Source organism: Rhinatrema bivittatum, chromosome 4 (assembly GCF_901001135.1).
Source record: "Rhinatrema bivittatum chromosome 4, aRhiBiv1.1, whole genome shotgun sequence".
Taxonomy (NCBI): Eukaryota; Metazoa; Chordata; class Amphibia; order Gymnophiona; family Rhinatrematidae; genus Rhinatrema; species Rhinatrema bivittatum.
The window spans coordinates 347,755,884-347,780,871 of record NC_042618.1 but is presented as its reverse complement, the minus strand read 5'-3'; the positions used below and the strand labels follow the sequence as shown (position 1 = coordinate 347,780,871).

Sequence of the window (24,988 nt, the reverse complement as noted above, 5' to 3'; positions counted from 1 at the left end):
ATAAGTTTATTTTGGTGTAATTTATTAATTTTATTATGAATGTTTAACTACCCTAGAGTAGTGCGATGGGGGCAGTCTGTACATTTTTTAAAATAAACAAAGAGCTACTCATCTCCTTGATCCAGCCTTTCCTTTCTTGTCATTTCCCATCCACTCTTGGCCTGTCCTTTGCAAGGAACAGGAGGGGAGGGATGAGACTAGAGTGGACATTTTTTTTTCCTTCAATTTTTTAAATTTCATTTGTTGTTTGTTTCAAATGTTTGATTTTAAGAGAATAAAAAGAAACTAAACAAAATGGAAAATGTTTGTTCACAACCCTAGCACAACATCTGTGCCTTAGAGCAATTGCTTATTAATAGAGCCCCGAAAGAACAAAGAGATGCAAATATTAAAACAATCATTGATTATGCTGCATCTTCAGCCGTTTTCTACATATTCTGACATATTTCTAACAGCAGGACAGGCTTGCTGTAAGCCGTCTCCATGGTCAACATTTAAAAGTAATGAATATATCCTATAATTATTCCATGCATCAACTGATATATGTATATGTGTATTTAGCAACCACCTTGCGGTTATAACATTCATGACGATGTATTAATTACTCACAGTACTTAACATTTTTTTCATAAGCAAAGCTGATTTGAACAAAACCTTTACCAAGAGGCAGAAGGATGTTTTCCTGTTAGATGTTCTGCCTCTGAAGCCTAAAGAAGGATCCTGAGGAAATTGAAATATTTGCTTTGGAAAGTGTATTTTGTTGAAATGTAATACATTGTCACAATTGATATCTTTGAAGGCCTTTTATCTTATTGATTATTGGTTGAGTATAATAAAAGTAAATAGAATATTAATTTTGGGATTTGGTGCCTATTACTTTGCCCCCTTTATTTTTTTTTCATGTATTTATTTGAATGCAACACTGTTGATTTTTCTGCAGTTACACTACTTAACATTTGTAGTAGGCACAGTTGACTTGCACAAACATTTCACTGAAGAAAAATCTAAATAATTCTTCTATATTGAATTTACTATTGTAGTATACATTTATTGCCTCTGGGGCTTTGTTTAAAGCATGATATAACTTTATTGTTTTTTATTTACTCACATAAAGCTATATTCATCATGAAATAAAACTTAATGAAAAAAATCCCCTAGCCAACCTAAGACTCTTATTTAGAGCATCAAAAAATGTTTATGATCCAAATATCAGCCATTTCCACAACTCATGAATGTTGCATTGTATGAAAACGGATAAAATGATATACCGATCAATGAGCAAACATTTAATTGTAGTAGAGGGGAAAAAAAACAGACACTAGCAAACTTAAAATTTTTTATAAAGGCTGATAGAAAATAAAAAAGATGATTATAATAATGTTGCATTTATTAACCTTAAGTAATAAAGGAGGATTGGTCAACAAGATCTCATATTAAAATCATTCATACAAGGGCAGACAGTGGTTGAGCATACATACTACAGATTCAACCACTCATCAACAAATATAGAAACATAGAAACATAGAAATGAAGGCAGAAGAAGACCAAATGGCCCATCCAGTCTGCCCAGCAAGCTTTTGCACTTTTTTTTTCTCTTACATACTTATGTTTCTCTTGGTTCTTAGTAACCTTTTTAATTCATTTTTTCCCTTCCACCCCCGCCATTAATGTAGAGAGCAGTGTTGGAACTGCATCTAAGTGAAATAGCTTAAGTATTAGTTAGGGGTATTAACCACACAATAAGCAAGCTACACCCATGCTTATCTGTTTATTCAGACTATGTAATTCAGTCCTTGTTGATTGTTGCCTGAATATAGATCCACCTTTATTCTTTCCCCCTGCCGTTGAAGCAGAGAGCCATGCTGGTTATGCATTGAAAGTGAAGTATCAGTCTTGCTCCCCTGCCGTTGAAGCAGAGGGCTATGCTGGCTTTGCATTGAAAGTGTATTATCAGTCTTATAATCATCTGCCCGTTGTGTGATTGTTTGATAGTCATACTTTCAAATGTGGAGATCTTGTTTGCCAATATTACTGTATTATTTAGATTTTGATTTTTTTTAGATTGGGATTTTTATTTTTTGGCCCTCTTTGATAGTGTGTCTATTGTTGACTAAACTCTCCAGATTCCTTATTGTTTCAGATCATTACTCAAGACAAACACAAGTTTTCAATTTAGTATAACATATGCACATGTAACCCATTTTTCATGGATTTACACTGTTCCAAGGGCACACAAAATAATTTATTCTCTGGGTCTATCTCTAGTAGTTTTATTTCCCCTTCCACTTGATCCTAAGGTGTGGTTTCTTTCTGTGGGGTTGAAGGCAATGGTGGGCTTTTCCCTTACATATGTGTCTCAGTGTCCCTATAGCTGTGATGTGCTGGGACAAACAGGCTGGACACTCTACTGCGTGTTCAAATTAAAATTTACTGATTCCTTTAAAAGTTCAAACCAATGTCCAATCAGAAGATCGCAGTGTATGTGTACAAGGAGGGTATCTTATAATGGAATCGCTTCCTAAGTATATTTATTTATTTATTTATTTCGAATTTTTCTATACCGACATTCTTGAACAAAGATATCAAATCATATCGGTTTACAATTGAACATAACTGTCGCGGCTATGGCGTTACATCGAACATAGATCATTGAGCAATAAACAATAAACATAGAACAGGTCAACATTTCAACAATAATATATAGTGAAATGCTTCATCATAGAGTAACATAATATATATAAATAGGGGAACAACAACTGGGGCGACTGTATGCGTAATATCAAAATACGTTTAATGAAGTGTCATTGTGCAGCTGCATAGTGGATAAGGCGTGGTGGTAGCATAGGGCATAAGGTAGCTATGAGAGTAAGACTGAGTGGTGGAGGGAAGGAGGAGTATGTAGGCAGGAAGGGAGTGAGGCATTAGAACAAGATTAACGGGATATGATGTGGGAGTAAAGGGTGATCAAGTCTCCTAAGATCCTTGAGGGTCGGGTGACTCCTTAAAGAGTATGGTACGGAAGAGATGGGTGCTCAAGTGTCTCCTTAAAGTCCTGATATGTCTTATGTCCTGAGGTTACCTTGTGTCATGTTATGTCTTTTGACCCGTGTCAGAGTAATGTTGAGATTCAGGAAAGGCTTCCTAAGTATATGTCCTGGGAAGGAGCTTATCACGTCTTCTCTCAGTGTAAACACTGTCCCAATGGGTTTAAGAAATTCTATTTGGGGGGTGGGATCCTCTGAATCCTGGAAAAATCCTACCTGAATCTAAATGCTAAAACTCGGTTGCCCAGCCTGTGCCCTGGTCCCTTGGGTGAAGATTCTGTTGAGGGTCTCGATCTTCCTACTTCTTCCCAAACTTTCAATAGGTGTGAAGGAAAAGTCTGATGCACACAGGAACCAGCTATATCAGCTTAGCTTCCCTGTGAGGAGGGGTGGCTCAAAAGCTTCCTCACTAACAAAAGGGAAAACAAGTCAAAAATCTAGCCCTGTTGTGATGCTGTCACAACAGAGCCTCTTCTCTGGCCTAAAAAGAGGACTCACAGATCTCCAGCCCCGGTCTTTTGTATCTGGGAAAATGGCCTTCACCAAAAGGTCCAAAGTTTCACACCAGTCAACTCCAAATTTAATAAAACTCTTTAAATAGTTTCTCTCAAATAGGAGGCAGACCCATACAGGTAGATCACCTCAGTTGGCAAAAAGGGTTGCTTGAGTTGTGGGCCTCATTTACCACTGGGGAAGCAAAAACAGTTTCCTTACTCCTCAAAAGCTAAATCAAACTGACCAAAGTGCTCCTACTCCTAGCCCCCGCTCCTCCAAATAAACTGAGACCACCAATCACAGCCAGCCTCAGGAGGAGGGACTGCACAGGACTGATGTCTCCCACTAAGCTATTAAATTCTAGGGATGTGAATCGGGCTTCGGACGATTGAAAATATCGTACGATATTTTCAAAATCATCAGAAATCAGGGACTCCCCCAAAACGATAGGAAAACCCCACAATATTGTTCGTGGGGGTTCTCTTATTCTTTTGGGGGAGGGCGGGAAAAACAGCACACAAAAATAACCCCTAAACCCACTCGACCCTTTAAAACTAATCCCTTAGCTTTCCCCACCCTCCCGAGCCCCCAAAAAACTTTTTACAGGTACCTGGTGGTCCAGTGGGGTTCTGGGAGCAATCTCCCTCTCTCGGGCCATCGGCTGCCACTAATAAAAATGGCGCCGATGGCCTTTGCCCTTACCATGTGACAGGGTATCCGTGCCATTACCCGGCCCCTGTCACAGTGGGCCATCCAGTGCTCCTACCATGTGACAGGGGCTGGCCAATGGCATGGATACCATGTCACATGGTAAGGGCAAAGGGCCATCGGCGCCATTTTGATTAGTGGCAGCCGACGGCCCGGGAGTGGGAGATCGCTCCCGGGACCCCCACTGGACCACCAAGCACCTGTAAAATGTTTTTGGGGGGTCGGGAGGGTGGGGGAAGCTAAGGGATTAGTTTTAAAGGGTCGGGGTGGGTTTTTTGTTTATCGGCTCGGGTGCAGCCGATAAACAAAACCGCGATCGGGCCGGACGAAAACAAAAACACGATGTGAATCCGAACCGGAATCCGAACCGATTCCGGTTCCGATTCACATCTCTATTAAATTCTATGGGTAGAGATCTAGGACCATCTAGTGGCCATCCAGAGAGCCACTAGATGGGACGTGGTGGATTGCCCCCATATGGAATGAATATGTGACGAAGCATGCCCTAATGAAGATAGCTTCAACCATTAAAGCTTTGGTGGTCTTAGAGGTGTGAGGGATGTGGTGGAGTGCTCCCATATGAAATTAATACGTGGTGGAACATGCTGAGATAAAGATAGCTTTAACTCTAATAGGTTGGGTGGTTTTAGATGTGTGGTGTTTTAGTGGGTGGGGAGTGTGTGTGATATGAATGTATGAGTGTTTGGAGGGGATTTTTAAGTTAGTGCTGCTATGGTGGGGTGGTAATGCTGCTAGTTTATTGGTGCTATGGTGGGGTGATAATGTCCATGAGGTTGCACATGTTTTTGTATTAATGATGTAATTATGGAAACACCTGTGAATTCAATGTGTATGTAATTTTATTAATACATGTTTGAAATATATTAATAAATATGTTCTGGAAAATGATGTTTATTGACTAACTGATGTATTAAAAAATTTATAGATTAATACTATTGGACCCCCTATGTATGTGTGTATTGTGTAAAGAGTAGGGGGCCTATATTCTCTCTTTTTGTGATTACCACATCCAGAGAGCCACCACACACACATTTAAAGGTGACTTTTCAAATGTTGCACATGTAAAAAAATAACACGTGTGTAAAATTGCATATATGTAAGTATATACTATTTTAAAAAACAGTATACACACGTAAATCAGGGTCCATGAATACATTTACATATTTAAGAGGGAGAGCTGGCGGCAGCCCATGACTTCTGCTCCAAGGTTTGCAGCAGTTCCTGCGTGTGAATTGAATGGCGACCCGGTCCTTTCAAAATCCTGGCTTCAGCGGCACAAGTTGGATAGAGCTGGAGGATGCCCACGCCATGGCCCCTAGTTTGCCAGCAGTACCTGCCTGTTACGTCATTCCACCAATTCATTGAGAGCGACCTGGACCCTTCAAAACCCCAGTGTTAGCAGCGCATGTTGGGGGGAGCTGGAGGATGCCCACAACAATGGCTCCGAGGTTTGGCAGCAGTTCTAGCCTGTGATACCCTTCCACTTCGTCGCTGAGAGGCAACCCGACCTTTCAAAATCCCGGCATCGTTGGTGCACCACAGGGCCGCATCCCTTTGCTTGTTTTCGAACTGCCTCCAGTGTTTCTTATCCAGTAGCTATGGGGAAGAAGTGTACAGTATGGGTACTCCCCTCTGTGTTGTCCAAGCCACCTTCTTCTCAATTGACACTGGATACTTTTCTTTTCCGCTATCCAAGCTGTTCAGGGATGCTGTGAAGCTTGGAGCTGCTGCTTCTGCTCCCCTTGAGTCTTCGGTCTCATTTAGTCCTGATGCTACCATTCCTCCACAGACCATATCCCCAGTTTTCTCAGAGGCTACACAAGGGAATAATGGAAAGAGTGGAATATCTCCTGTCCCCAAACTAGATGGGGAACCTCCATTGTTAACTGTTGGTTTATCATTTACTCCTCTTGATGAGGTATCCAAGCAGCATTAAATGCTGCAAAGGCCTGCAGTAATGACCTTGAATGCTGTATGGGCTGAGGTTGTGGGCTCTGAAAAATCTCTTTCTTCTAAAATTGATTTGGTTTGGGGTAGGGTGGGAGGCCTTATGCACAAGGTGGATGAACATTCTCAAATGTTTAAAGATCAGGATCAAGGACTTAAGTTTTGGATAAGCGTTCGTCTCTTCAAGCGTGTAATTCTGCTTTGATTGCAGATAATGTGGCTGTCAATCATAAAGTACAAAATTTAGGCAATGTATTGAAAAGATGCAATTTATGATTCCTTATTTTTCCTAAGTGTCCAGTGTCATCTCCTATTGAGCTATTGAGGAAGTTTTATTTAGATGTTTTATGGGTACCTAAATAAGTAATACCTTCAGTTGTTAAAGCATACTACCTTCCCAATCCTAGGCGGATCCTCTGCTATTGAGACTTCACATCCCGCTACTTGCATGGCTCTCACAGCTTTTCTTGAGAATTCTGGTTCTGAGAATTTGGAAAGGGCTACTTTTCTTGTAGTATTTGCTCAGGAGTCCAATAAGGACTGGACTTTGAGGTCTTTTTTTTTTTTTCATCTCAAGAACAGATCCTTTCTAGGCCCTGCAATTTTTCCTGATGTTGTAAAAGAATACCCAACAAAGAAGGAAAGCTTTCCTTTACAGGAAATCGGTTTAGGAGGTACCGTTTTGCTTAAGTTTCCATGTAAATGCTCTATTGAATATAAAGATGATTACTTTTTTTTTATTTTAATCATTTAGATTCTTTAATGGAAGCAATTTTGCATTGAGTCCACTTGTTCCACATATTCCATAATGACTTGTTATTGGACCTTCTATGTAAATGGGTTTTTTCTTTACTTTTTGATATTTCATGGATTTCCTCTGTGGTCTGCCTACAGCTGGTCTATAATTTTCTGTTATCAAGATCTTCTTGAAGTGCATTATTTCAAACATATAAATAGGACAAAAGCTTTAAAATGGGGGTGCGACCAGATAAATGGGTATTTTATACCCTGCGTGCACATTCGCACACAATGTTATAAAATAGCTCAGTGGGTGTGCTCCTAATTTTAAGCTTGTGCTCGCACAGCAGCATAAGTCGGCTTTTGGATACCTAAGTGAGGGAATTTTATAAAAGATGCGCATCCAGGCCCTGACCAGTTTCACCAGTTTGTCCAGTCTAGAGCTAGGCCCTCCAAACTCCCCTGGTTCTTTAGCCTGCACTCCCCCCAGCTAACCCAGGCCCCTAAAACACTTCATAGCTGCTTGCAAATAGCTTTATTAAGACTTACACCTCATCCATAGCAGAAGTAACTTTGCGCTGAAATATACCTGGATGCAGGCACATAGCTACTTGCGTGCATATCTCTTGGCCCCGCCCCGGAATGCTCATGCCCCACCCACATTCTGCCCCTTTTTTCCTAATTTGAGATATTTGTGCATCAGTGCTTGTGTGCATGTGGGTGGCTTATAAAATCAAGTTGCCACTCGCATATGCTAGATACGCACCCATTTCCCGAGTGTGGCATGCATCCGGCTTTTAAAATTCACCTTAAAAACAATGGGGCGGATTTTAAATGCCCTGCGCGCGTAAATCCGGCCGGATTTACGCACGCAGGGCCCTCGTGCGCCGGCGTGCCTATTTTGCATAGGCCGCCGGCACACGCAGTGCCCCGGGACACGCATAAGTCCCGGGGCTTTGTAAAAGGGGCGTGTCGGGGGCGTGCCCAGAGCGACGCGGCGTTTCGGGGGCGGCGACGTGGGCGTGGTTTCGGCCCGGGGGTGTTCCGGAGACGTAGCTGCGGCCTCCGGACCAGCCCCCGGGACCGGAACACGGAGCGGGGCTGCTGGCCGGCGCGCGCAAAGTTAAGCCTGCTTTCAGCAGGCGTAACTTTGCCGACAAAGGTAGGGGGGGTTTAGATAGGGCCGGGGGGGTGGGTTAGGTAGGGGAAGGGAAGGTGCGGGGGAGGGCGAAGGAAAGTTCCCTCCGAGGCCGCTCCGATTTCGGAGCGGCCTCGGAGGGAACAGGCAGCGCGCGCTGGGCTCAGCGCGCGCAGGTTGCACAAATGTGCACCCCCTTGCGCGCGCCAACCCCGGATTTTATAAGATACGTGCGGCTACGCGCGTATCTTATAAAATCCAGCGTACTTTTGTTCGCACCTGGTGCACGAACAAAAGTACGCAATCGCGCAAATTTTTAAAATCTACCCCACTATATATAAAAAAATTTACATATTTAAAAAAGGAGCGGGCCAGGAGCATTCTGGGAAGGGTCCAACATTCATACAAGTTGCTCTTTTATAAGAAATGTACTCCTGTAAATGCGGCATCTTACTCATGTATATTTATTTCTGCTCAATATCAGGAGTAAGTGATCGTAACCATCTTAAAAGTGAAAAAATGACTGAGTAGGAGGTGAAATGGGGGGGACCTGAGGCAGAAGAGCCAGGAGGGTATTCATGAGCTGCAGATGGACTGGGCAAACTGGTATACTAATTGGTAAAACTGGTTATTTCATTGCCACGAGCATGTTAAAAAAATCCCCTGATTTATGAATGTAAAAGCCAACTTAAATGGTGTAAATGCTTATAAATAACGCAAGTAAAATCTACTTGCATATACCTTAAAATTTGAAGTACAAATACACTGGTATATAATTTATGCATGCTTATCTGGCTAAATTCCGACTTATCCAGCTAAATAGCAGCAGGCGCTACTTAACCGGATAAGTCTAAAAGCTCTACTTATCCAGCTATCAGATTTAGCCAGATATGTATTGATTTTTTTAGACTATTCAGCTATCTGACTTACCAGGATAAGGAGTATTTTAAGACTATCTAGCTAAGTAGTGCTTTTTTTTTTACTTATGCTGCTATCTTACATACCAGGATAAGTCCGAAAAGTGCTATTTGTCCGTCTAAGTAGCACTTTTCAAATTTGTCTGGCAAAGTGCCACTACTTAGCTAGATAAATTGGAATTTATCCGGATAAATGCTGCTACAAGTCCGAATTGTGCGGCTCACAGTTTTTACATATGTGAGCATATTTGCATGATATGTACTTGGATTTTATAACCTGCGCATATCAATTGCTGTAGCAATGTTGCGTGTGTCCATGTACACATGTGTATGGGTGCAGGTGATTTTGAAAAGGATTTACTCAATCATAGGTGAATTTTTAAAGGTGTTATGCATGTAAATGTAACTTACTATCATAGGAATTTTCAGATGTCATTTGCCCATATAAGTGCACTTTGTACGGGTAAATCCAATGGCATGTATTGTAGCAATTTTCAAAAGCCCAGTTACACAGGTAAAGTGTATTTACGTGTGTAAAACCCAGTTTTAAGTATGTAAATTGTTTTTAAAATCAGGCTCCTAAAACTGGATTTTACACTCGTAAATACAATTTATGGGCTAGATTTTAAAAGGCCTATGCGCGCCGAGCCTATTTTCAAAGGCCCGGCCACGCGCGTAAAGCCCCGGGTCGCGTGTAAGTCCCAGGGCTTCGGGAAAGGGGAGGGGGCGGGGTAGTCCAGGGGAGGGGATGGTCCAGGGGAGGAGGCGGGGCTAGAGGCCCCCGGCATAGCAGCCATTTGCCGCTGTGCCGGGGGATCGCGTGCCAGCATGGTGCCGGCGTGGGTAAATTAAAAATTTGGGGTGGGGGGCTAGGTTAGGGCTAGGGGGCGGGTGGGGAAGGGGAAGAGAGGTTAATATAGGGGGTTGGGAAGTTCCCTCCCAGTCTACTCCGAAATTGGAGCGGACTGGGAGGGAACTGAGCAAGGCCGCAGGCATCAGCACACGCAGGATGCACAAGTGTGCACCCCCCTGCACGCGCCGACACCCGATTTTATAACATGCCCACACCGGGTAGCTCGCGTACATGGATGCATGCGCGCACGTTTGAAAATCTACCCCTATGTGTGTGAGTGGGCTTTTGAAAACTTCTACTATATTTTCTATTGAATTGTCAATAAGTTTTACACACACGAGTGCACTTTAAGCACACAAACGGGCTTTTGAAAATTGCTGAAATAATGTGTTACATTTACACGTGTAATTCCTTTGAAAATTACCTCCATATGGAAATAGTAAGATGCTCAGTTGCTGTTATTAAGGCTATCATATGTATATTTTCTCATTTCAATTTTTGTAAATGTTCCTCCTATGCTTTTTTTGACAGTTCCTTCCTTTTGGGGATTGGTGAACTCAGCCTGGAATCTGTGCTCTGTCGGAAAAAGACAGTCACCAATCAATATAGAGACCAGCCATATGATCTTTGACCCCTTTCTCTCACCACTTCGCATTAACACTGGGGGCAGAAAGGTAAGCTTATCAATATGTCTGCATAAAGATGGGCACTGTTCTATTTATAATGACTGCGGATGGTGCAGATCTATACTTTAAAAGGATTGCATTATCCACGAACGTATCATAAGCTAAAATGCATTTACCTATTTATTGTGTAATGACTGACTTTTGCAAGATTTCCATTACCTACTTTGACATGAATACCCCTATAAAATTTATTTTCAGAAAAGGGGCCTCGAGACCATGAAATAAAAAAATTAACATTTGGGTAGAAATCTCCTGGAGGACAATTCTGAATGTGCCCGAAGTCACTACAAATATTTTCTTTGTAGCAGGATGAATTTAGGTAGCTCATGAATTTTGCAGAATTGGAGCCAAGATATTTGATTCCTTTAAAGTTAGGGATAACAAAGATACTGTAAGAAAGTGAAAATGCCTTTATGGGTGATTTAAATGCAGCATCTATGGCAGATATGACTTGTACTGCATGGTGCTGCACTTGGTGCTGCATTTAAAATATCAGTATACATTTAAAATGCTTTAAAAATGGAGTGCAAAGACTGCAGAAAATGCAGAGAAATAATGAATTGTGACTTTGAAAATTACATTAAGAGTATACTGGTTTGCAATAAACATTATTGGGTAGATTTTAAAAGGAGTGCGCGCGGCATACATGTTCTATTTATAATGACTGCGGACATAATGACATAATGACTGCGGACATAATGACATTTCCCCCCACCAAAACTTTTATCTTACCTTTTGCACCTGCCGGCAGTCTGCCGGCACACAATCCTCCGACACAGCGGCAATGGCCGCTCTGTCAGAGGCCTCTGGCCCTGCCCCCGTCCCATTCCTGGACCGCCCTGCCCCGCCCCCGCCCCTTTAGTAAAGCCCCGGGACTTACACGCGTCCCAGGGCTTTATGCGCATCACTGTGCCTTTTAAAAATAGGCCCAGCACGCATAAGGCCGGTTACGCGCATAAATCCTCCGAATTTACGTGCGTAACCTTTTTAAAATCTGGCCCACTGTCTGCAACAATCTGTGTAAGTGTCATTGATAATCCACACAAATCTACTGACTTTTTAGGGGGTTGAATACTTTTGAAAGCCACTGTAGTTTATGATGTCATAGTTATCAAAGAATATTTTAGCATTTGAAAATACTAGTCCGAAAAGCAGTCTCACTTCACCTGCACAGACTGGGAAATCAATACTAGAAAAAAAAAGTCAAATTATACATAGGATATACCTGAGCCTTGAAATCTGATTCAAGCATACCTGTAAGTTCGGTTGACGTTTTGGCCCATCTTTATTCAAGTGTTTACTTTATGGGATAAATGTACGAAAGTTATGAGTCCCACAAAAGGGAAAACAGGTGTGAAAATTAGGAATTTGCAGGTATACAGAAATCCCTACAAATCCTTATTTTCCCCAGCACCAGCAATTTCCTACTGCAATATATAATCATCAGAAGAAAAGTACTTCCCATTAGAACAGGTGGACCAATGTTTGCAATATTGTTGAACAGAAGCTGGAAATTATTTGACGCTTTATTGCACTGGGGACAATTCAGGCCAAATTTTCAAAGCCATTTACATGCATAAAATGCAATTTTATATGCATCAGTGGCTCATATTAGAAATGTTACCAAAACTAGGCACATAATTCAGAATTTCATGTACTTTGGTGCATGTAATAAAGAGGCATCCTGGGAAGCCAGAGATGGATTTAGTTCACATTTATGTGCATACTTTAAATAGTTTGGTTAAAGTATGCATGTTAAGTCCACATACAGTTTATGCCAGTCCAAGAGCAGGTGTAACTTTGCGCGGGAGAGTCGGTATGCATCCTTTCCACTAATTGTCTACATGAAACTATGCAATTGCTTTCACTTTGAAAGTCTGTAGAAAGTCTATGGATAAAAAGGACCCGCAGACTTTACTGCCATCAAATTTTACCCTCTTAGGGGTTAATATTCCAAGCCATTTATGGGCAGAAAGAATGGTTTTATGCATGCAAATGGCCATCATAAACCAGCGCATTTTAAATTATGCGCGTCAGCCAATCGTGTGCATACGTTTACATGCGCTGGGGAGAGGCACTCTGAGGACTGATGAAGCAGGAGGGTAGGTTGTCTAAGAACGCCGTTTGGGCAATAATATAGATTAGACACCAAAGTAGTCCAAGTTAAAACCTTTATTTGAGTGGAGACAGATATTCGTACAAGTGCCCGACTCTGGCCGAGTTTCGCCTCGCCTGGGGCTGCCTCAGGGGCTAAAATAACAAATAAGCCATATAAATAAATAGACATAAATACATTAAAATATAAATAATAATTAAAATTGCATTTAAGGCACCATGTGCAAAAATAACATTACACTTGATAAACAATAATAAAACAGAGATGCTTGATGCTTTCAAAAATTACATAATGAGAGATGAACTAAAACGCTGATATGTATACCTGTATGGAGAGGTTCTCTGTAGTAATGTCAAAACAATGCGCTTACGATTCAAATAAAGGTTTTAACTTGGACTACTTTGAGGCACTCTGAGGGGCAGAAATGGGGCTAACGAGAGTTTTGAGTGCCTACTTTTTTAGTTTATAAAGTATGTGCATAATTTTACATGCACATGTTGTGCCCTCGATGGAGCAGGTCTGACCTTGTGTGGGTGAATTTGTGCATATTTCCAGGAATTTTTAAAATGAATTTACACCCATAAGTTCACTTTGCAAGCATGGAGTAGCTTCTGCATGTAAAAGTTAAGCACTAACTTTACCCTATCCACACAGTTATTAAATTATCCTCCCTATTGTCCTTCCAAGAGAAAATTCAGAGAAGCCGGGTATAGTTAATAGTTATTGTATTTCTTACCTATTGCTTTTTCATTTATTTGTGCCAGGTTTCTCTCAGTTTTAAAAATGGAAAAGTATTATACAGGTTCATTGCATAACACTAGCACCAGCTTCTATTTTAGGTCCCAGATTATAATTTCAGTTTCAGTGAATACATCCTGGAAATGGTGTCGTACAGTAAATTATGCAATTTCATATTCTGGAAGATTTAGTGTATTTCATAATACACATTGTGTAAATTGTAGTAATAGGTTCCTCTTTCACAAAGATATACATATTGTAATCTACATTTTATAGAATGACATCAAATTATACAGTTGATCAAATCTAATAACATACTGGATGGCATGTAAATTGGAGAGTTGGGCATATCTTCTGTTAATACCCTTCAAACCTGTGTCCATGAAGTTCATTGAAGATTAATGCATGAACTAAATAGTCCACATAGAAAAAATACATTTACTGTACACACATTTTATAAAGAAGTTTTCTTATTGAAAAGGCAAAAATACTTTTTTTTTTAAAGCAGTGAAATGATCCTCTACCAACTAGTTTATATTACTAGTGTTATTGTAAAGAGCATAATGTGGCAGTAATTGACAAACTCTGGTCTTTGAGTGCCACGGATTGGTCTGGTTTTCGGTATAGCCAAGCTATGCAAATGAAGCTGGCCTCTTGGCTCACAATGTATGCAAATATATCCCTGAATATTCATTGTGGAAATCTTGAAAGCTAGAGCAGTTTGTGGCACTGGAGTCCTCGAGTTCACCCTCTTTGATAAATGGCACCTGCCATGCTTTGCCTTGGCGATGACTAAAAAGGACCGACGCACTTGTGAGCCATATTTCAGCACTGGAGGGATATGAATAAATGAACTGCTCGAAATGGTCCTGAAGGAATGAATTGTAATAAGACATCAATGTCATCTGTAAACTGATTTATGATGGATTTTCTGGGGCCGTAATATGATGCTAAAATGTTCAATATATTCTAAAAGTTAATATCTATTTTACAAGTATGATGAAAAGTTTAATAAAGGAGAAAATTGCAATGCACTGCTTACTAGTGACAAGGGTATTTCACATTCGTAATATATTTTTAAGCACATGGTTGTGTCTGTTAAGAGCAAAAACTAGCAGGAACACTTCAGAATAATAAGTTAAGTAGATTGCGGGTAATTAAAGTTGTTTGTTATTCATACAAATATAGTTGGACTTTTTAAAATGTTCTTTATTTTTATAGGCTACACTTGTTTAAAAACCTGGACACTCTACTTTTTTAACAGAAACCTTTCAGTGCCTTGTTTTATCTGAAAGCCAATGTTGCTAGCATAAAAATATCAAGCTATGGCGGACAGTTAATACATTGCCAAAACCCTTGACTTTCACGTCTGAGGCCATTGATTGATTTCACCAGTTAACGCTACACAATTAATTTTATTGTTCCAGGCTAATTACTGGTGAAGGACAGATGCTGCAGATCTTAGAACCTAGATGTATTATACCCAGTTCTGTTTAGGAGAAACCTCATAATTAAAAGCAAAAAAATCGCCTTTTACACTAAAGGGGTAATTGCAGACTTAAATCCCGGTTTATGTGCACATAACTGAGTTTCATGTGTACCTTTATGTGCACTGTTGAGAGGCCTTATGGGGAGATAGGGGTTGTCAGGTTTGAGTGCCGAGTCAGCATATTATGAGAATGGACCTTTGTGCTGTGGCGTGGTTGGCACACTGTGGGAAAATTCCCTAGACCCACGCAGGCAGCTGGTGAACATGCCCTGGGATGGGACTGAGATGGTGGCTTCATGTTTACCAACCCCTTTCCCTGCAGGTTGAGTCCTTGGGTTCCGGGGACTGGCAGGACTTAGGCAATGGTCCTAAAGAGCAAAGAATAGAAGAGAGTCCGGGGCCAAGTTGAGTTCAGGGCAGGCAGCAGTCAGAGAGTCACCAGGTTCAGGCCAAGGGTTAGAACAGGCAGCAAGAAAAGCGCAGTCCAGGTCCAAAGCAATGGTCAGTGGCAGGCATGTGAGTAGTCCAGGTTCAAGGCAATGGTTAGATCCGTGAAGTCAGGCTGAGGCCAGGTAAAAAGCAAAGCAAGGAGGAACTGGAGAGACTAGAAAAAGCAGTGTGGACTGGACAAGGCAGGGCTGGCTGGATGAGGAGAGGAAGATGCAAGGCAAAGTGGGCAAGATGAGATAAGGTCAGGGGCAGCAGCCGCGGCAGCAACAAGTAACTATCCATCCTCACCTGACCCAGCGCTTCTCTCTCCCTTGAAGGCACTGACAACTCGCCAGCCATGTGGTAATCTGGTCCCTCGCCCCCTCACCTCACCTGCGTTGGCACCCTCAGGCCGGACCCTGGCTCGCGCCACCTCCTACCATCTTGCTTTGGCTTTCTCCATTCAGAGGAGTGGGAGAGAGTGCGTGATCCCGGGCGAGGCAGGATGGGGTAGTACGACGGGGCAGGCACAAGGTAGAAGGTGCCTAGGGCGCCTAATACCCTTGCACCAGCCCTGCTCATTCATATCCTTTATCTTCCCTCTCAGTCACAACCTGCCATATAACTCACATATCTCCAAATAGTCCTAGTCTTCTTCCTGTTGGCCACCAAAAAGTCATCGTTTGGGTCACTGCTAGGCATCTAGTGCCTAGCTCCTTCTCACTTATACGCACATGCTCTCAAACACGCAAACTCCTCTCTCATATGCACACCTGAATGCACATGCTCCCTCTCTCTCAAACATATGTTAAGAACATAAGAACATGCCATACTGGGTCAGACCAAGGGTCCATCAAGCCCAGCATCCTGTTTCCATCAGTGGCCAAACCAGGCCATAAGAACATGGCAAGTACCCAAAAAACAGTTGCTATTTTCTAAGTCAACTTAATTAGTAGCAGGTAATGGACTTCTCCTCCAAGAACTTATCCAATCCTTTTTTAAACACAGCTACACTAACTGCACTAACCACATCCTCTGGCAACAAATTCCAGAGTTTAATTGTGCGTTGAGTGAAAAAGAACTTTCTCCGATTAGTTTTAAATGTGCCACATGCTAATTTCAAGGAGTGCCCCCTGGTCTTTCTATTATCTGAAAGAGTAAATAACTGATTCACATTAACCCTTTCTAGACCTCTCATGATTTTAAACACCTCTATCATATCCCCCCTCAGCCGTCTCCTCTCCAAGCTGAAAAGTCCTAACCTCTTTAATCTTTCCTCACAAACACTTCCTCTCTCTCTTACGCATAGGCTGTTGCACACGCATATTCCTTCGCTCTCATACACACATGCTTCCTCTCTCTTATGTATGCATGCTTGTATGCATGCATGCTCACACAAATGTCCCTCTCCCTCATACGCATAGGCTTTCATACACATGCAAGTTCCCTCTATCTCATACACACATCTTCTCACACATACACACAAGCTCCCTCTTTATCATATATACAGGCTCTCACATAAATGCTCCATCTCTCTCTCTCATATGCATAGGCTCACACACACACACACACTCCCTCTCTCTCATACACACATGCTTCCTCTCTCTCATATACACATGCTTACACAAATGCCCCTCTCCCTCATATGCACAGGTTTTCACACACATGCAAGCTCCATCTCTCTCATACACACATGTTCTCTCACACACACACACACACAGAAGCTCCCTCTTTCTCATACACACAGGCTCTCACACATGCACAGTCCCTCTTTCTCATACACAAAGGGTCTCACATAAACATTCCCTCTCATTTGTATAGGCTATCACACGCACATTCCCTCTCTCTCATACACACGTGCTCCCTCTCTCTCATACACACACACAATCCAGACAGGATCCCATTTACACAAACACACCTCCCAGTCAGGCTCCCATTCACACATACACACTTACCCCTGTCAGGTTCCCATTCACACATATACATATACTCCAGTCAGGTTCATATATATATATATATATATATATATATATATACACACACACACACACACACACACACAGTTAGATCCCTTTACATACACACAAACACATATCCCAGTTAGGTTCCTACACACACAAAAACACCAGTTAGGTTCCCATACACACACATACACAACCAACCATCCAAGTAAGGCTCCCAATCATACCTACACCCCAGTCAGGCTCCAGTTTACACACACCACACACCCTAGTCAGGTTCCCATTTACACACACACACACCCCCCCAGTCAGGCTCTCATTCACATTCACACACACACACCAGTCAGGCTCTCATTCATTCACATTCACACACACCCCAGTCAGGCTCTCATTCATTGCACATGCACACACACCCCAGTCAAGCTCTCATTTACACACACCACACACCCCAATCAGGCTCCCATTCGCAAACACTCCAGTCAGGCTCACATTCACACACATCCCAGTCAGGCTTTCATTCATTCACATTCACCCCCCCCCCCAGTCAAGCTCTCATTTACATACACCACACACCCCAATCAGGCTCCCATTTGCAAACACTCCAGTCAGGCACTCATTCACATTCACACACTCCCCAGTCAGGCTCTCATTCATTCACATTCACACACACCCCAGTCAGGCTCTCATTCATTGCACATGCACACACACCCCAGTCAAGCTCTCATTTACACACACCACACACCCCAATCAGGCTCCCATTCGCAAACACTCCAGTCAGGCTCACATTCACACACATCCCAGACAGGCTTTCATTCATTCACATTCACACACCCCCCAGTCAAGCTCTCATTTACATACACCACACACCCCAATCAGGCTCCCATTTGCAAACACTCCAGTCAGGCTCTCATTCACATTCAAACACTCCCCAGTCAGGCTCTCATTCATTGCACATGCACACACACCCCAGTCAAGCTCTCATATACACACACCACACACCCCAATCAGGCTCCCATTTGCAAACACTCCAGTCAGGCTCTCATTCACATTCACACACACCCCAGTCAGGCCTTCATTCATTCACATTCACACACACCCCAGTCAAGCTTTCATTCATTCATTCATTCATTCATTCACACACACACACACACACACACACACACATACCACTGGAAGCAGATGGGGGAGCCAGTTCTGCTTCTCTTCCTTGTATGCCAGCCCCTACGCTACTCAAATCTTGTGAGGCTATCATTTTCTCTATGCTGATTTCATGCATTGCGAGATCAGCATAGAACACATGGTAGCTGCACATATTTGGGATAGTGCATTCCGGCACAGAGAAGGAACAAAAGAACGTGCTCCCTATTTCTTTGACTGCGAATAGAATGGGCTTCACTGCCAGCCTCTTCTTCTTCTTCTTGCCACGGACAACCTCTTCTTCATGGCAGCTGGTGGAGTAGGGTCCACCAGCAGCCTTGCAGGCCTCCTTGTCTTCTGCCGCTGTATTCCCCCCCCAGGCTATGCTGCCCTGTACAGCTGCACAGTGCACAGTATGCACACTCGGTAGTGCTGGGCCTGACCATGTGCAATTTCAACCAGGCCTGCTTTTGCAGCAGGGCCCAGAGTTTTCAGGACTTCCCAGCACTGAACTAAAACACAAAAAAAGGCCCTCAGGCACCCCCTACAGCCCAGCACCTGGAGGCCTCTGCCTTCCTGAATCCCCCCCCCCCCCCCCCCAGCTACACCATTAACTGGGGTAAGGACTGGAGATAGATACATCTCAATACACATGGGCCCCCACAGTACAAGTTGCAGTGGGCCCCAGTCTATGGAGGGTTGGTGTTGCTGGAGCCAGGGTAGTCCCAAGATAATATGGTTAACCATCTTGGGTAGTACATAGAATATGAAGGTTTCTTTGTGGTGCAGGCCCATCTGCAAAGTAAGAAGCAAAGTCACCTCAGTGAGCAGACCTGGGAGAGGCTCACTGTAAACTGAGTAAATGATCTCGGCCTTCTTCAAGGTGGTTGTGGGCAGGTCGTGCTGACGAACCAGCAACTCTTCAATAAAATTACCACCTGCCCCAGAGTCCAAGGATGCCTCAGTGGCAAGGCAGACAGGTACCAGCATCTGTGGAGAGGGAGGTATCCGACTTAGGGTTAGCTCTCCAACCAACCCTAGGCATGAGAGTTTCCTGACTTCACTGGGCAGGGATTAGCAAGGTGACCCCGGCCAGTGCAAAACAGGCAGAGCCCAAGTTGTCACCGCTTCTGTTTCTCCTCTTTGGAGAGCCTTAAGTGACCCAATTGCATGGGCTCCTTTGCAGGGGTGCATCAGCTCTGGGCTCGACGTGGGTGTTGGAAGAAGGGAGCCAAATAGATGGCTTGGCAGGAAGCCCTGCACTCCTGAGCCTGCTCTTGGAACCTGATGTCAACACAAATAGCCAGGGCAATCAGACCATCTAAGGTGGAAGGAATATCATGGCCGGCCAACTCAGCCTTGATCTGGCTAGACAACCCCTTCCAGAAGATAGTTGTCTGGCTATCTTCACCCCATCTGAGCTCTAAAGCCAGGGTGTGAAATTGTATGGCATATTCCCCAACCATGCGCATACCCTGATGAATGTATAGTAGTTCCGCAGCTGTGGAATTGTTGGAGAAGTGGAATTGTTGGAGAAAGTTGTTCAGACTCTGTAGGAATGGGTCATCACATTCCCATAACGGGAAAGCCCAGGCAAGAGCGGTGCCGCCCATTAAGGAGAGCATATACATCACCTTAGACCAGTTGGATGGAAACAGGACAGACTGAAGCTCTAAGTGCATGTGGCACAGATTTATAAAGCCCCTACACTCTTTACAATCCTTAAGGTATCTGATAGATGGTGACAGGTGCAGTAAGGTTCCCAGGAGACAAACCGGCATGGGTGGAGGTGGAGCTGCAGATGCCTGAATCAGTGCTGAAAGCTGAGCCTGCATGGCATCCATCCTTAAGGCCAAATTCTTGAGCAGACTGGTCACTTGGTCCAGGATACTTTGCTGCTGCTAGATGAGTTGGGCCAAGCCTGGAATAGCCTGAAGTGTAGATGAGTCCGCCAAGTCCATGGCCTTAGCAATCTTGTAAGGAGTGTTGTGCAGGTTGGCGTAGCCTAGTGGGAGAATCCCCTAGGCTCACACTGATAGCTGATGAACACGACTTGAGACAGGACTGAGGTGGGGCTTCACCCTTATCAACCCCTTTCCTCTCAGATTGAGCCCTTGGGTTCTGTGGGGCATTAGAACTTAGGCGATGGTTCCAGAGAGCAAAGAGTAAGAGAAAGTCTGAGGCCAAGCTGAGGACAGGACATGGTAGGAGCACGACCAATGGCACCGGTAGCCCCTGTGACATAGTGAGGGCAAAGGCTATCGGCGCCATTTTGAATACCGGCAGCTGACAGCCCAAGTGCAGGAGATCGCGCCAGGATCCCTGCTGGACCACCAGGGACTTTTGGGTTAGTCTTGGGGGGAGGTCAGGAGGATTGTAGTTAATTAAATTTAAAGGGTTGGGATGGGGGTTTTTTTTGGGAAACAAATACATATGTAATTAATGAACGGATCGGGGTCCCCCGAGAACGGATGCAATGGATTTGGCTCCCCACGAATACGAATACCGAATGGGACGAATCCGTCCCTGCTGCACATCCCTAGCCAACGGTGGGAACCTGCAGGGCTTCTCCCTGCAGGTAGAGTCAATCCTGCCTTGGCCAAGGGTTCTACATTGTTTCAGGCTTCTAGGTTTGCAAGATAATTTTTGTTTTGTCTACATGGCACTTAACTAGCTATATTATGTGGAACATAGCCAGTCAAGTCTGTTGTCTGGCCACAAGAGGCTGGATAATTTTAAACCTAACCAAAAGATATCTGGTTAGGTTTAAAATTATCCAGCTAAAGGTAGCCAAATAGTTTAATTGGGACTATTTAATGGGACATTTTCCTGTCTGAGATAAGTTAGCCTGCTAACTTGTCTGATGATCACCTTGCTGAATATTAACCCCATATGTGTAAGTGCCTACTTTGCCCCAACCCTGCTGCTGGAATGATCTGAGACAGGGCTAAGGTTATCTGGCTAACATGGCCCGTTATATTTGCAAATTGGCTAAGTTAGCCAGATAACCTTACCCTGCTCCAGAGTGCATCTTTTTTTTTTTATCCAGCTATATTTTACTTGGATAAATGTAGCCAAATAAGTGGCTCAATATTCAAAAGATTGCCATTGGATATTGACCATAATTTTTTTTTATTTTAAAAACATCGTGGTAATTTTCAAAAGGATTAACATATTTAAATGTAACTACTATTGTAGCAATTTTCAAAAGCCATTACCCAAGCAAAGTGTACTTTGCTTGGGTAATTGTCCATAGGATAAATCCTATGGACAATTCAATGGACATACACTGTAGCAATTATCAAAAACCCACTTACATGGGTAAAGTGCATTTACAAGTGTAAAATCAATTTTTAAATGTATAAATCTTTTTGAAAATCAGGCCTTTATTGTGTGAATTACCATGCACAAGTTACCCTCTACTTGGAGTAGCTGTAACTATACAAGGTGCAAGGTAATTCATATGCATATTACACCAATTACTTGAGAATTTTCAAAGCAAATTTATGTGCCTGAGTTCATTTTGAAAGTCCTCAGTAAATGTACAGGCATACTTTATTGCTAGTGCAGGCTGAATGAAAATGACCTCACCTATGCATCATCTTTCAAGTCTGGTAAAGGCATGAAACCAGATAAGCTTTGCGATAGTGAAGCTCTCATAATTATCTGCACAACAAATAGTATGTCAATGCACTGGTAAAGTAATATCAGTTATAGAAAGAATAGCCTTTCAGAATGAACTGATGCAGTACAAGATTTAAAAAAAATGGAACCGTAAAAAGGTTAAAGCTTTTAAATGGCTTCCTTAAAAGATATCTATCAGATAGAAATATTGAGTGCCTGGGTTAAGATTAGGCTGTGGGTAAAAACTCTTCTACTAGTGTTCTTTCTCTAAAAGGGATGATTTCAGGACACTTACTAGAAAAAATCAATGATTGGGAATTCCAGATCACAAAATGAAAGTTTTAAGACAGAAAAAAGCACAAGATAATCTATATTTATACAGCATAGGGTGAATTTTCAAAACTTTGACGGTAACTTTCAAAGGGGCATGTGGGCGCACATTGACCCACGTGTGTCACCCAGGGACACAGTGATTATATAACATACATATACATACATGTGTATGTTATAAAATAGCCTAGGGACGCGTATGTGTGTGCCCTATTTTGCAGCTGGGTGTGCACATTGGTGTTTGAGCCGTGCAAGTCGGACAATTTTATAACAGGCACGCAGCCACACCATGACCAGTTTCACCAGTTCATTCACCAGTACGCCCGGACTAGAGGTAGATCATCCAAACCCCCCTGTTATACCAGACTCTTTAAACCCCCTCAGAAATGGACTTTTTTTTTTTTAAAGTTAAACCTCTTCCATAGCAGAAGTAAAGTTACGTGGCACCGGGCCTGGGCGAGCACCCAGGTCCATAGGTATTTGCGCGCACATCTTGTGGCCCAGCCCAAGAACACCCATGCCCTGCCCACCCCACGCCCCTTTTTTGATTCTGAACGAGATGTGCGCACAGCAGGAGATATGCATGCATGTATGTGGCTTTTAAAATACAGTGGGAGCGTGTAAGCCCTACATGCGCGCAAATCTCCTGATTTTGGCATGTGCTGGGCTTTTAAAAGTCACCTCAGAATGTGCATAGAAATTTGCATATTCATGCATAATTAACCTCTATCTGCGAATTTCATATTTTATAAAAGTAGCAAAATAGGCGAGTATTTTCACTTTCGCGTGCACATGTATACATATAAAATAGGGGTGTTCTAGGGGCGTTTTGGTGTGGGACCAACACTTCTGCACATAAGTTGCTATTTGAAGATACGTTTGTGCTTTTGCCATCTTACTCGCATAATTTTATACCTGCTAATTATCTGATGAAAGTAATAATAAACTTGTTTATTGTATAGTACTGCCTTGTGGGAGGTCTGGGTGAACTGGGGGGAGTTCAGGCTGAAGAACCAGAAAGGTCTCAATGATCTGGAGAAGGACTGGGTGAACTGGTGGACCAATTGATAAAACTGGTTAATTTCAATTATGCATGCATGTTTTAAAATTAGCTGGCTTATGTGCGTAAATCAAGACTTACATGAGTAAGTCCTATGTTACTTTCACATGTAAAATATACATGCATATATTTAAAAATAGGCAGGAAAAGTACAATGCATTGATGTAAGTGGTTTCAATGTTTTGCATGTATTCATGCGTAAGCCTATATACACGAGCATGTTGCTGGGTAGTGATACGTGTATTATATAAAACACACATATGTCATACACGTGAATTGTAAAATACTTATATATATGTGCTTGTGGCCATATATGCACGTATATGCTGCTTCACGCACTTGTTTGAAAGTTATCCTCTAAATGAGGTTGATATTCAAAAAGGTTCAAAAGTTAGGAAGAGAACTTTAACTACCTAAAGTTAGCCAAAATTACTCGGTTCTGAATGGGGATTGGTCCATTCGTGAAGGATCTTTTCATCCAAAATAAACTGAATAATTAATACTAATGTGCCAGGGCTGTCACTGTTGTGTCCGTCGCTGTCCGACATCTCTGCTCCGCCCACCTTACCTCGTTGGTAACTCCCTTCAGGGTTGATGGAAGGCTAGCTGCTGCTGCGTCTCCAGGCCATCCTCCTCCGGCGTTCCCGGACCGGCTTGACGCTGCAAGTCGCCATGTTGACCAGATGGCTAAGGGCACGCACTTGCGCGGCCCGACTGATGTACCAGCGTTGGCGCGAACCTCAGGGGCGACCCTTGAGATGACGTCACCAGTTCCAGATATTTAAGGTCTCAGTTTTCGCTAACAAGAGGAGTTAGCAAGGGTTTGCTTCCTCCTGGTCGCTGCGGATGGGATTCGCTCTCCGCAACCCTAGCTACTCTGCCTCCTCGGACTTCACTAGAGGTACCCGCTCCTCAGGGGCCTCACTCTCTCTTTGTCTTTTCAGGTCGCAGTCCGGGACCGGTACTCGCTCCTCGAGGGCCCACGTCCCGGATCTGCCCCTGGATACTACTTCTGCTAAGAAGTCATCGCTGCTTACAACATCAGTGAGTTTTACATCTATCTCTCAGAGCTTTCCCTGGGTTCAGGTACTCGCTCCTCGAGGGCCTAATGCTTACTAACTCCTGGCTGCCTTAAGAGACTATTGTGGGAGTGTTACCATCAAGGACTTGTTTCTGAACACTGTATGCTTTGCCTACTCACTCTCTTAGTTTCTCTACAGCTCAGCCACACTGGGATCGCAGTTCCAATACCTGAGGGATTACAGCCCAGCCGGGCACTTCCAGCTCACTACTGCCACCTGTGGTGGTTTACCATATTGTCTAATAAAAGAACTAGTGAGTGTCTGTCTCTACACTAAGCCTGACCAGTGGTCCCTCTCGGGATTTCCCCCGAGGGCGTGGTCACCTGCCACTGGTCCAAGGATCCACCCACAACTATTCATAACAACAGCTTTAACAACAGAGCTTTCTGACAGATTGCTAACTCCTAGCACAGATACACTTCAGATTGCTACTCCTCACGGAGATCTCTGATAGTCACCTCTATCACATTTAGTA

General features: G+C 43.1%; 1 protein-coding gene across 1 annotated transcript in view; it reads left to right on the top strand.

Moving 5' to 3' along the window:
* Positions 1 to 24,988, top strand: part of CA10 (carbonic anhydrase 10) — an 834,819-nt gene that overhangs the window by 388,306 nt on the left and 421,525 nt on the right. The window contains 1 exon segment of the mRNA XM_029600669.1: positions 10,393 to 10,535. Coding sequence (XP_029456529.1) covers positions 10,393 to 10,535 — 143 coding nt within the window.